Source organism: Mastigoproctus giganteus, chromosome 4 (assembly GCF_048544385.1).
Source record: "Mastigoproctus giganteus isolate SK-2022 chromosome 4, ASM4854438v1, whole genome shotgun sequence".
In the NCBI taxonomy this organism is placed as follows: Eukaryota; Metazoa; Arthropoda; class Arachnida; order Uropygi; family Thelyphonidae; genus Mastigoproctus; species Mastigoproctus giganteus.
Window position 1 is genome coordinate 31,843,735 of NC_143578.1, and position 13,764 is coordinate 31,857,498.

Here is a 13,764-nt window from a genome sequence, read left to right on the forward strand (position 1 = left end):
ATATGATCAGGAAATCGATGCGATAGTAGAACTTGCTACGTCAGTAGGCTGGGAAGGTGTTGATGATATGACTACTGAAGGCCTTGTGGGTAGCACAGTTGATAGAATCACTCTCCTCCCGACACCAGCTGGGAAAGACCTGAGTTCGAATCCTGTTGATGAAGGGAGGAATTTTTATGGGTCTTTTTCACAACATGGCTGAGTTACTCGGTCTCAGGTGAAGTTAGCATGGTTTCTTCTCCCAGAAACTCGGGTTTTTTCATCCAGCAAAACAGAAAATCGACATCGGAACACACGCAATTTATAGACAATGTACAGATAGTAACGTGGCCTTACTCGCTGATGCCCCTAAAAAAAAAAAAGATATGGTTACTGAAGACGTTCAAGAATTCCTGGTAGAAAAAGAGGCTGGCAAAGCAAATTTGTTGAAAATGGTATTGGAGGCAAATCAAATAAATTCAGAGGGTGATAGCGCAGATGAAAATTCTGAAGACCCAAATTTTACACTAAAAAGTATATGGGAAGGCATGAAGTTAGTCGAGCGATTAGAATCTTAATTTTTGAATACAAATTCTTCGACCGAAAAGAGCTCAAAGTTCAAAAGGGAGCTTCAAAAATACTTAGTTCCATACGATGAAATTTACAAAGATCTATCGAGCAAAAGCAAAAACAAGCTGGATTAATGATTTTTTTAAAGAGAGCAGAAGATGCATGAAATCTAGAATAGTATATTTTTGTTAGTTTTGTTAACATTGTTGTATTTTTGTTAGTATTTGGAATGTAATCACCCTTTTTGTGATCACAAGATTTTATAGGAACCTGATTACCTTGTTATACAAGGGGTACCTGTATATTGACTGCAAAAATGAACTACAGTACTTTAATTCTACAAGGCTCTCCCATCTGAAGATTTTCCCCTAATAAAATAAAATGCCACGAAAATGGCTACTTCGTTCGGATCAACGTATGTTTGCGAGCAAGTTTTTTCACGCATGAAATCAAATAAATATTTTAAAATAAACGTAATAACAGACAAGCATCTTCATTCTGTATTGAGAATTGGTGTCAAAAATTTTCAACCAAATTTTGAACAATTATCTAAAAATATTCAGCCTTAATCATCTCATTAAATGCTTAAGTTTTTTTCAGTAAATGTATTTTAGTATTTCAGTAAGTGTATTGTACTTAATAAAATATTTTGAATATTTTCAATTTTAGATGTATCATTATATTTATTGATTCACCTTAATATTGAAAAGCAGTGATCCTTTTCAGGTTGTAAAATTTCTAAAGTGACCATTTGAAAGCAAAAGTAAAGTTAAAAAAAAAAAAAAAAGTAGGCTATATTTTTATAATTTTAATAAAATCTAAAAAATAAATCACTGATATAGATTTATTGCACATAAAAGTATTGGTAATTTGCATTTTTTATATAATATATACATATTATGTAGCCTGAAAATAAAAAAATGGTGACATGAAAATAGACACTTTCTTTTACATGTAACAACATATGGAAAATATAACACACTAATTTTTCTCGAATCACTCGGTGCAGCCTGCGAAACAAATCTAACTTGGAATATGGCCCCCGTATGGGGAAAGATTGGAGACCACTGGTCTAGAAGATCCCTTAAAAGCTCTATTAGGTTTAAGTCAGGCAGTTTGCAATTCCCCTCCTGTTGTTTAGTTGCTGGAAAGTCCCTGGACCTCGATTTGTGGAAGAAATTTTATATTACAACAAGACAATGACCCGAAGCATATTGCATTATGTTCAAGAATATTTTTTTAGCCTTGTTTTCTTAAAATTCCTTCAATTCTGATGATGTCATCCACTCCAGAAAAATAGAATCAACCCCTAAATCATAATGGAACCACCACCGTGCTTGACTGTAGGCACTAAACAGAACGCCACCATCCCCCCCCCTTCTTTTTCCAGTTGATCGTCTCGCATAAACTATGCTTCGATCCAAAAATTTCAAATTTGGTTTAATCTATCCACAGTACGTTTTTCCACTCTTCAGTTGTGTAATGTTGATGGCTCTTAGTTCAAGCCAACCGTGTCTTGATTTTCCAGTTTTAATAAGTGTTTTCAGACCATTATATGACCATGAAGTCCTGCTTGTTTATGACAAAGTGTTATAGTGGATGTAGACACAGGAGTTTCTCTGTTACTGTTGAACTTAGCTTGGATTTCAGGTGTAGTAAGTCATTGATTGCATTTAGAAATCAGTGTTATGGTCCTTACCTTGTGCCTCCATTGTTACGTGCAGTTGTCTTCATCAATTGGTTTTTCCTTTAAACTGCCCTCGAGTTGTTGAATGGTAGTTTTTACTCCTTTAAATGAAACACCTAGTTTTTTGCCATTATTTCTCACAGAATTACTTTCTTTATACAGAGTTGTAATGGCACTTCTGTTTTTTCAAAACTGAATTACTTATTTTTTGTCATGTTTATTATGAAACACGCAAAACTTACATCAAACACTCTTTCTGAACAACAGGTGTTTGATTTTATAGGTTACAGCTCTTACTCCTCAATTTATATTATTGCAAAACACTCTAGAATCATGTACAATCATCTATAATATTGAAACAATATTCCCAGTTTCTAGAATGTTCTAGAATCGTTCACAACATTCTACCACATTCGGGAATCTTCCATAATGTTCTACCACATTCAGGAATCTTCTACACCTTTCTGGAAATAATATTTAAGAAATATTCTAGAAATTTCTTAAATATTATTTGAGTTTTTGATTTTTACAAGTTGGTGCTATTTTAATAAAAACTTTGAAAATTAAGAAAAATGAAACATGATTCCAGACTTTTAGGTGGCAGTGTGCATCCAAGTCTCCATCATAATTCCCAACTACAGTGTACTTTTCTATAGATTTGTGTGGGGGGGGGTGTCAGAAATTTTTTGCCATATTAATACATTTTACATGTATTAATATGGCAAATATGGCAATTAATATAACAGCTAGTGGTCAGAAAGAATTTGCTTTCTGACCAGTAGCTCCTTTGCAACATTGACATTTTAATCCTGTTAGCATTTTTAAGCTTATTATGCATAAAATTCTTATCACCAATGAAGCAGACAGATAGCAATATAAAATCCTGGAAATGCATAAAACATAACTTATAAAATATAAAACTAACAATATAGAATCATATCAAAAATGTTAAATATATGTACTTTGTTGAGATGTTTTCAAATCAAGGTTCTTCTTTATTGACTTAATGTGTACAGCGTACTAACAGCATAAGTACTGGATAGTCACATATTAATACAAGGTAGCAAACAGGACACAGTCATGTTTTGGAGAGATCAGTCAGATCTGGCAGCATGGAATTATGTACAGGTGGCTCATACAAAGTTCCAAATTCATCACAGTGCAGAATGATACCTATATAATCAGTGTATACAGGTCCCCTTATTAATTTTGCATGAGCAGCATAAGCAGTTGAACCTTGTAACAACATTGAGGTTGTTAATTGCTCCTTGAAGAAGTAACTTCCATAATTATCATATATACTCATGGCCTGTGACACTCCATATTCTCATTAGGTTCCACTATTAATCATAATAATGGGACCCATATACAGACTGTTTTAAAAGGCCACTCCATGATATGACCAGTGTTGGTTTACTTTGTATGTGCCTTTTGCAACATAATTCTACGTGTGAGATTCTGATTGTCTTTTTTTTTTATTTATTTATTTATTATTTTTTTTTTATATGATTGCATCCTATTTGCTGTCTTGTATTGTTATATGTTCATCTAGTATTTATATTGTTATATTGTCTTTGTCAATTTGATGAAGAAGCACCTTGCTTTAAAAACTTCTAGCTACAGTATATTTTTAATGCTTTTAGTGTGTATGTTTTATTAGTAATTAACTTTTTTTATTATTATTTTATTTTGCTATTTGTTTTTTAAGTTGGTGGTGACAAAAATTTTATTCTTAATTTTGATCCTCTTAGTGTTTTGGTTATTGGTGCTATGACTTTTTCCAATATGATGTCAAGACCACCTGACATCAAATTGGCTTGTTTGAAATGTTTGAGCTTTGTTAATTTATGATCTTGTTACTCTTGACCTGTTTTCCCATTGATAACTTGTATTAACATTAGCAGCAATACATTTTCTTATCCATACAATAGCAAGTACTAAGGAATTTTCCTTCACTAATAAGGTTTTTTTTTTTTTTTTAGGAATCATTACTCTATAAAATGCCTATAATGAGCTCTTCATAAAACCTTAGTTTCATTAAATATCCATGTTTCAGGTTTCCCAGAGTCACAGTCAGCGTGCTATTAAACATGCTCTTCGACAGCAGCAGAAAAGACGTAGGAGAAATACTGCAATTGCAGCTGGAGGGAATCCACCTCCTCCAATACCCAGAATTATCATGAAACCTTTACCACCTCCTCCTGCTCTGAATTCAGGTATTGTTAAAAATTTGTGCTATTATGTTGTTATAATTATACAGGCCCACAATGGTTTTGGAATGTTGGCAATTGTGTCTTTTAGTAATTCATATATGCAGTTTGAAATTCGTTTTTTTTTTTTTTTTTTTTATATCCCATTACATAAAGGCTGTTTTGCAAATTGTCAAAGTACAAAAAATTATATTTCATTTTTATTATTACAAGGTTGGCAACCACTGGTTACCAATTTTTCTAGTACAGTTGTGAACATGGAACTTCCAGACGTGTTGAGAATGCACAATGAAAGATGGCAGTAATATAGAATTGGATGATAAATGGCTATAAAGCTTCATTCTCGATACTGTTTTAGTCAGAAAATCCATTTTCTGACTAAAAGAAGCTGAATTAATAATTCTGCTACATTTTTAGTAGCTTTATTATTAAAAAAAAAAAAAAAAAGACAAAATAAACATTACAAAATTTTTTAAAAATGTATTGCATGTATTTTTGGATGAAACTGGGAAACCAAATAAACAATGGGTTTAGCATAAAGTTTGCACACACACACACACACACACACACACACACACACACACACACACACACACACACACACACACACACACTTGTTTAAACAGTTGAGGGAGTATAGCCAAGGTAAGAAACATCTCTGAATTAAATGGGTTACAAAGATAAAGAAAGAGAAGATAAATATTAAGATTTTGTATTTGGCTATGGAACTACCTTTGTTCAACTCTTAACTGCTGGCTTCTTATAGAGGATGTTTTAGGTGGTAAAACATCTTTCCTTGATGACTTTGAGATTTAAGCTTTATTATATCAATTTGACTCTGCATTTAGACAAAATTTTCATTAAAAAGAAGAGATATAAAGTATTTGTTGGAAATAACTTTTATTTGTTTTATGGAAGCTTATTTCTTTGATTTTGGAATACATAAAAAATTACATGAAGTCATTAATAAGTCAAACTTTAATTGAACCTGGAAATCTGAGTGAACTGTTTAAATCAAAGTAAAATGTTACTTATTTTTGACAAGTAACATTTTTGTGGTTGTACATTATATTCTTTCTGTGTGTTTGTGTATGTCATATCTGAAAATTTCATAAATTATTCCTCCCCCACACACACACACCATGAAAATTTTTCTTCATCTACATCAGTGCATTATGAAACTAATATAATATCAATATATGTGAAAAGAAAAACCTGTCGAAAACTTCTTAATTCATTTCACAAATGTATGTGATCTCAGTGATGTGCATTTCCACGTACAATTTATCAAACTCCACTTACTTTTTCTAACAGAATCCCAATTATTGGTCACCTCATTTGTTTTTATCATTATCAGATTATCAATTTTGTAAATTTATTGTCAGCTCATTTTTTGCTAATTATTCATTCTGATTCCTTTTGCTTTAAAGGCAGTATTTCTGTATATGTCTGCTCTGATATTCCTTGTCAAAGACTTCCAAATCTGGAATCTCCTCTATTTTGATATCCTTTGAAATCTGTCTCTCCCATTTGGTTAAATTCATCTGTTGTTTCCCCAATTTGCTCAAATCATACAAAACTTTTTGACTTTATTTCTTTGAAATGCTTCTTCCTCCAAACAAGCCTTCCTAACTGTGAAATAATTTTCCTTGGAGAGTTTGTTCAAAAGTGCGGCTGACTTTAATTTTGTAGATGCACAGACTCAACTGGTTCAGATGCTGAAAATTTTGCTATTACTAATAACCTTACACAATTCATTCAATTTCAGCTAGAATGTTAAAAAGAATTCTAACTACACACAAACACTTAAAGCCCTTGAACTAACAGTCCTTTAAAGTACACAATTAATATTAGTTGTTCTCTAGATATCTCAAATCATGACATGGTGATGCTCTCTTCTCCAGTAGAGTCTCTCTCCTATGGCTGTATTCTCAGCCTCTTATCATTTGGCATTACAAGAATTCAATTTTTGTTCTGTTCCTCTTTTCCATGGTTAGACTAGTGTTTTAAATCTTTTGTTCCTAATATTTGCTCAGGTTATATCTGTGAAGTTATTCTTGTATAAATTAAAATCCTTTATTCCATATATTAAACTCTTGTCCTTTATCTAAACTGTGGTTTTCCAATTAATATGCTATGGTTGTTCAAGATAAGAATGTAGCTCTTCACAACTGGCCTTTAACCAGATCTTCGTTTCTGCCTATGCTAAAGCTTGTTAATCAGCTTAGGTTTGTTTTGTCTTGATTTTTAACAAGCTAAGAGTAGGAAAATTGCCTCTTGTTCAAATGGTAATCAAGTATCCCACCCCCATCTCTGGCCAAGGGCTATGACCCACAACTTCCACTTCTTTTACATCCTGATGGTTTTGCTGCGATCTCATCTGAAGATAAATCTGACTTATTAGCATCCTACTTTTTCTCTAACTTTTAGAGACCCCCATCTCTGGCCAAGGGCTATGACCCACAACTTCCACTTCTTTTACATCCTGATGGTTTTGCTGCGATCTCATCTGAAGATAAATCTGACTTATTAGCATCCTACTTTTTCTCTAACTTTTGCATCAATGATTTTGATAAAACATCTACTATACCACATACATTCTAATTGGTAACCTCCTACAGTCTTCCAACAGAAGGGTATTAGAAGAACTTAAGGTGACAAGAATCTCCAGGTACTGGTGGCATTTCTCTACCTGTTTTCAAACCTTATCTCTAGCACTTATTCCCCCTTTTTTTAAATACTTTCTCTTATTCCACTGGTGTTTCTTCTGTTTCATGAAAATTTTATCATGTTCAACCAGCTCTTGAAAAGGGTAACAGATCAACTCCCTTCTTCTATTTGTAACCCATTACATTTATCACTACTCTTTCCAAAATAATGGAAAATTCATGAACTGCCAACTCCTACACTACCTCAAAACCTTTCTTCTGGTCAATGATCGCCAGTGTGGATTCCGCCCGTGTCTATATGACTGTCCATGTCTATATGATTCGACTGTTGGCATTCATGGCAAGCAGATGTGCCTATTGGAACTTTTCATAGTGACAGCAAAGAAGTATATATAAGAGAGGATTAGAGCAAGATTAGTGGAGTACAGCAGGATTTCAAAGGTTATTTAGTATATTGTAGTTTCTTTTGAAAAATATTTTTTTCCCCTGTAATCAATTTGGTATTTTTTAATATTATAAATATAATTTTTTTGTAAGTTTCTTTTATTAATAATTAGTTAATTTTACAATGGTTATTACAAGATCTGCCTTGAACACTTTGTCAGAGGGTACCATGGCGATTTCTGAGTGAGTCATGATTTTATCCTTTGCAGAACCTGTGGCATGTATTCCAAGGTCGACCTAGTGGATAATCCTAGCTCACTTGGAGATTCTTTTCTTTGTCACCTTTGCAAGGAGTCCACCAATCTTAAGTTAAAATTTGGTGCATTGCTAGAACAATTTGAGTCACTGAAAAAACAGGTGCTTGCCCTCAAGAATAATGTAATTGGGAGCTCATCAGGGACTCAAGATTCTAGTAATTCTAGTATTCTAGCAAGTGATGCACTCCCAATTCGGGCCCCAAAACAGAATAACCAAGTGCAAACTACTCTTGTCAAAAGGACTTAGTTTTATTAGCAGACTCCATTGTCAAGGAAACAGGAAATATTTTTTGTAATAAGTATAGGTGGACTAGAACCAGGGTGTGTCTGCCAGGAGCAACTATTAATGATGTCACCAACAGTCAGATTTTAAGGGGGGGGGGGGGTTAAGAGAATATTATTATTTATGTGGGGACTAATCACATTAAGCATACACAATCTGACGATTTGTTAGACAAATATAGAACCATGCTGAAGAAATTCCGCGTTAGGTCAGAATGTCTACATGTCTGCAGTTATGCCCAGGCATGATAGTAGGGATTATAGGCTGAAAGTCTCTACAAAACAGATTCCTTCTACCTTGTAGGTAGAGGCATCTCCGTAGCCAGGTGGGAAGGGGCAGCAGTGCGTAGCACACACTTCTTGATTAGACCGGGGTTCGAGCCCGTCACCACCAAATACGGAGGATGCGGAAAGGTCAGGGAATGACCACTGCATATCCTCTGAGCAATATGGCCTTAGTTGCTAATGCTCCTAAAAACCAAATAACAAACAAACAAACCTTGTAGGTAGAAGGAATCTGTTTTGTAGAGACGGGATATTATTAAGGATACCTTAAAAGTTCAGGGAATCTGATAGTTTGGGGAGGACAAGGGTAATATAGATATGCGTTTATTTGATATTATTGGTCAAAGTAATGCTTGCACATACCTCGAGTGTTCTTTTTTGTTACAGCAGTGGAACACATTAGCAAGATGTTTTGAGGGCAGAAACGTTTCAGCTGAATGGGCAGCTAATGCCAGGGAAGCAAGCTTAAATAACTTTAAGGGATGTGTCAGTGTAGTTAACTATACAAGGACACTAAGTCTTAATTGTTTATACAGTAATGTCAGAAGTGTCATCAATAAAATGAATGAATTCGAACTGCTGGTTAGGACAAGTAACGCTGAAATATAAATGAGCTTACGGAAACGTGGTACCACCCCCGGAGATAGGAGAAGATGAGTTTCATTATGGTATGTATAAAGTTTTTACAAAGGATACGGAAGATAGAAGAGGTGGTGGGGTCATGCTTCTTATCAAAAGCAGCATTAATTTGCCTTTAATTGATCAGAGCAAATGGGAAGGAAACTCCACATGGGGGACAATTTTTAAATCAACTAGATGATTGCTTTTTGTATCAACATGTCAGGGAAAGTACTAGGGAAAAGAATATTCTAGACCTCATCATCACCCATGAACCAGATGACATAATAGGGCTGACAGCATAAGCTTCAGGCTTTCTCACGCCATATGGCTAATAATAATAACTCACTTAGTGAGATCGGCAAAAGGGCATGCATATGAGGAAAGACTTTGAATATGTGGGTTGCAGAGCTTGGGAACTAGGCACCTTAGAGGAGACTTGATTGAGATGTTTAAAGCTCTGAGTGGCATGAGTAAAATGCATCAGGATGAAATTTTCACAGTTATAAATGATTCTAGAACTAGTGGCCATAATTTCAAGTTACAGGGGGGAGATCTTAAGACTGGATTGCAGGAAGTTCTATTTTAGCCAGCGAGTTATAAATTACTGGAATAAGTTACCTACGTGGGTGGTAGAGGCTGACCATTTGGGGAAATTCAAAGGTCAGCTGGATAATTATCTACAGGTGGAGGGAAATGCATAGGTTTTCTATTTCCTTTTCTCTTATTAATTATTATTTTATTCTTATTCTTTATTTATTTTTTGTTATTTTATTTATTTATTTTTTTGGCTGGTGCAGCATAAGCCATAGGCTTCCTTGCACCATGTGGCCATTACTAATACTATATTTTGGTTTCAGTTATCTATTTTTGGGCAAATTCAGTGGAAAAGTGTATTGAAACTCAAGCAGTTGTTCTTGTCTGTAATATTTTTGATCATATTTGGCATAAAGGTTTTCTTCTAAACAAGCTTTCCAATTTATGATTTTTCCTCTGTGTTTTGCAGTTGGATAACTAATTTTTTCTCTCACTGCTAGACTGCATATTGATGGTGGATGGGGCTATGTTCTAACTTTTCAAATAATGCAGGTTTTTTCTCAAGGTTTTGTTTTTTATCCCATTCTTTTCCTCCCATATATTAATGATGTTCTTCCACGCACTAGAAATCCTCTCTGTAGTTTCATTGATAGTATGCTACATTATACCTTCTGGTTTGAGAAAACACAAGCATCATAAATATTGTAAATATCCATCGCCATTTCCTTAATTGCTATTCCCAGCAGGATGAAGTAAACCTAGTTAACTTCAATCCTAAAACTCGGTTCTGTCTTATTTTTTGCAGAAAGGGTTGGCTGCTCTTTGATAATACCCAGATTTCTAGACACAATCACTTATCTTTATTGGGAATAATACCAACTTCTGACTTTATTTGCACAAGTATATTGCTTCCCATGCATCAAAAAAAGCTAGGTTTTCTTTTTTGCTCTCATAGTTACTTTTTTTTTTTCTAGATAACTGATCCTGTACAACTCTGTAATCTGTCATACCATAGAATATTGTTCCCATCTGGGGTTGCTCCCCTGCCTAAAAATAAACCTCCCTTAGATCCTAGTCTATATTTTTTGCATCTCTTACAACTGCTCTTCATTTTCTATTACATAACGTTAAGTTTCTGTTTAGTGTTTCTACAGATATTTCCAAGGGCACTGTTCTTCTGAATTGGCATCTTTAATTCCAACTCACTCTTTCAGGCTGTATACATGCCTCAACTAGTGAACACTTATTCACTGTTCAACTCCAAACTTAAAAAACTAACTTTTACTCTTCATTTTTCCTTTCTAATTCTCTCTGGAGAATCCCTTTCCCCTCACACATGTATTATTATGATTTTCAGAAAAATATACAGACAATTCAAGTCCAGGTATCTTCTGTCTTCTCAATCTTCAACCCATACATAGTATTAAAGCACTATTAGTTCTAAAAACTTTCATTTATTTATCATACAAAAAAGGGAGAACAAATCTGAAATTTCCAAAATACAAGAAATTCTTGAAAGTAAGTCTTGAAATTGGCTACTTTAAGAATGTCTTGTATTTTAAATAAATAATATATCACCATTATGAGGCTATTTTTTGAAAGTAATGAATCTCAGGACAACTTGTACTAAGATCATTGCATTTCTCTATTTATTTATTGAAGTCAAAAAGTCTGCTGGCAATAAAATATACAGAACTAAGTAGTTCTCAATTTATTGAATTTTATTTCTAAGACTGCGTAGCTTCTCTACTAAATACTCAAAGACTGAGAATATTAAATTTTTTCTTTTAAGGATCACCTACAGAAGAACGATGGCGGTGTTCCCTTGAAAAGTCCTTTTCTGTCACACAAAATAAGGAGGCATTTTCTATTAGAAATAAGCCACAGACCATGCGGGAACTTCTTGCTTCGATTCCTGGTCTTAGTTTTAAGGTAAGCCTTACTGTACTTTATTCTGATTTGTTCATAGCCCAGCAGTGGTGGCACCCTGCTGTAACTGGATGCAGGTTATAACAGGATGGTGCAGGGACGGACAGGCCCACCTATTTCTTTTTAATTTCTGGCAAAAAATTTTTTTGTTTTTTTTAACTTGAGTTCATATACCAATTCTTGACCTTTTGCTAATGAATTGAAATACTTATTAAATATACATATGAATTTAAAAAAATTTTTTTGTGCTTTCAAAAAATCAAAACTAATTTCTGTTGGGGCACTTTAAACATAATGCTTAAACGTAAAACTCTTAATCACTTCCATCTCCAAGTTCATAAAATCATTAAAAGCACAAAAAGTCAAGCTAACACATGGTCATGTGTTAGTATGCTTTGCCAATTTCATTTATTAACTCTGCATAAACAACACATATCATTTCTAGAACTGCATCAAGTAAAATTTTGTATATGCTTAAGAAGCTAGACAGTGGAAAGTTGCTAATCTCGAACTGGTGATTAATGCACAATGGATATTTTTCAGGTGGGCCTGTAAAGTCATATGCCACTGCTTTCAGGTTAATTATGATTTATGCACTTTGTGTTTGTACAAACTGCCTTCAGATTACTTGTATTATCTTATAATATTCATATATAAATCAAAAATACATGTACAGGAACTCCCCGACTTATGTAAGGGTTGCATTTTGTGGAACACTACATAAATTGGAATTTCCCCCATGCTTGTGCAGCACTTGCAACTGTGCTCACTGAATTGATTGAATCAAAAAATAAATGTTCAACGAACATGTAAATAGAATTATTTATCGTATTCAATTTTTTATCTCATGTGCAGGAAAAATTACAAAAGCGTGCAATTTAAAAAATTTCAAAAGTATAAAATTACAAAAAGAAGAGAGGAGACAGGCATAACATCAGTAAGTTTTACCTCTTGAGCATCGTTGCCAGAATCGACGTCTTCAGCTGATAAGTACACCACTGTGGAGGATGAGGGCTGTGTAGATTTAGAAGGGGTCAGCTTCTCAACCTTACAGAAGAACATATTAATGGATGACTGGACGGTTGCTTTTTTTCTTTTCATCATAGATTTCTTTGTAGAAGCAAGCATATCATTCACCCCTCTGTTAACTTTTAAGAATCATTCGCTGTCAGGATCCTTCTTCTCAAACCTCGCCATTGCCGATGCAATTTCACGAAATGCCATTGCCATCTTTCTGGTGATGAAGTGTCTCAGCTCCTCATTTGATTCATCTTGAGCTTTGTCAGCATTTTCTTCTTTCACTATCGCTGCCTGCAAATCAATAAGTTCTTCACTAGATAATTCCTTCTCTTCTTCCTCTATTAACTCCTCCACATCTTTGGCATCAACCTCCAACTGAAGTAGCTCTGCAACTTTTACAATCTTATCTGTAACCTCTTCATGTGATTCTTCTTTTTCAAATCCTTCGAAGCCTTTTACGTGCCGTGTGCATATTTTCTTCCATGCGCCATTTAAACAACTAGATATTTACCATGCCATCTTATTAATGTTTAAGATGGCATGGTAAATATCGTAAGATTTCCAAAAGTCTCTTAACGTAAAATTTTTCTTGTTGTCTACTGCAGACAATGCCTGAGCAAATGTTGTGTGTAAATAGCATGCTTTTAAATTCGAAATAACACCCTGATCCATAGTTTGGATGAATGAAGTCATGTTTGGCGGTAGAAATATGACTCTCACATTCAAATTGAAATCATCTAGATGCGTAGGATGTCTATGAGCATTATCTAATAGAAGCAAAATCTTGAAAGGAACGTCATCTTTACAATATTTGTAACCTCGGGAATGAAGCAGCATTTAAACCAATCCTCAAAGAGAGATATTGTTATCCAAGCTCTCTGGTTCGATTGGAAATGCATGGGTAGGGTGACTTTATTGATGCTCTTAAATGCACTAGTATTTCCAGAATGGTACACAAGCAGTGGTTTTAATCTGTAATCTCCCTCTGCATAAGACCCAAGCAAGAGTGTGGCCCTATCTTTTGATGCCTTGAAACCTGGCATTGTATTTTCCTCTCTGGCAACGTATGTTCGATCCGGCATTTTATTCCAGTACAGAGCAACTCGTCAACGTTAAAAATTTGCTGCGTTGAATAGCCGCCTTCATCAATAATTTTTTTCCAACACATCATGAAACTTCTCTGCAGCTGCAGAACCGGCACTGGCGACTTCACTGCATACTTTAATGTTGTGGAAACCAACACAACGCTTGAATCTATTAAACCACCCGTTGCTTGC

At 34.4% G+C, this 13,764-nt stretch overlaps 1 protein-coding gene across 1 annotated transcript in view; it reads left to right on the plus strand.

Moving 5' to 3' along the window:
• Window positions 1-13,764, plus strand: part of Asx (transcriptional regulator additional sex combs) — a 331,051-nt gene that overhangs the window by 206,791 nt on the left and 110,496 nt on the right. The window contains exons 6-7 of the mRNA XM_090372619.1: window positions 4,293-4,452; window positions 11,331-11,470. Of these exons, the coding sequence (XP_090228745.1) occupies window positions 4,293-4,452; window positions 11,331-11,470 (300 nt within the window). The remainder of the gene's footprint in view (window positions 1-4,292; window positions 4,453-11,330; window positions 11,471-13,764) is intronic.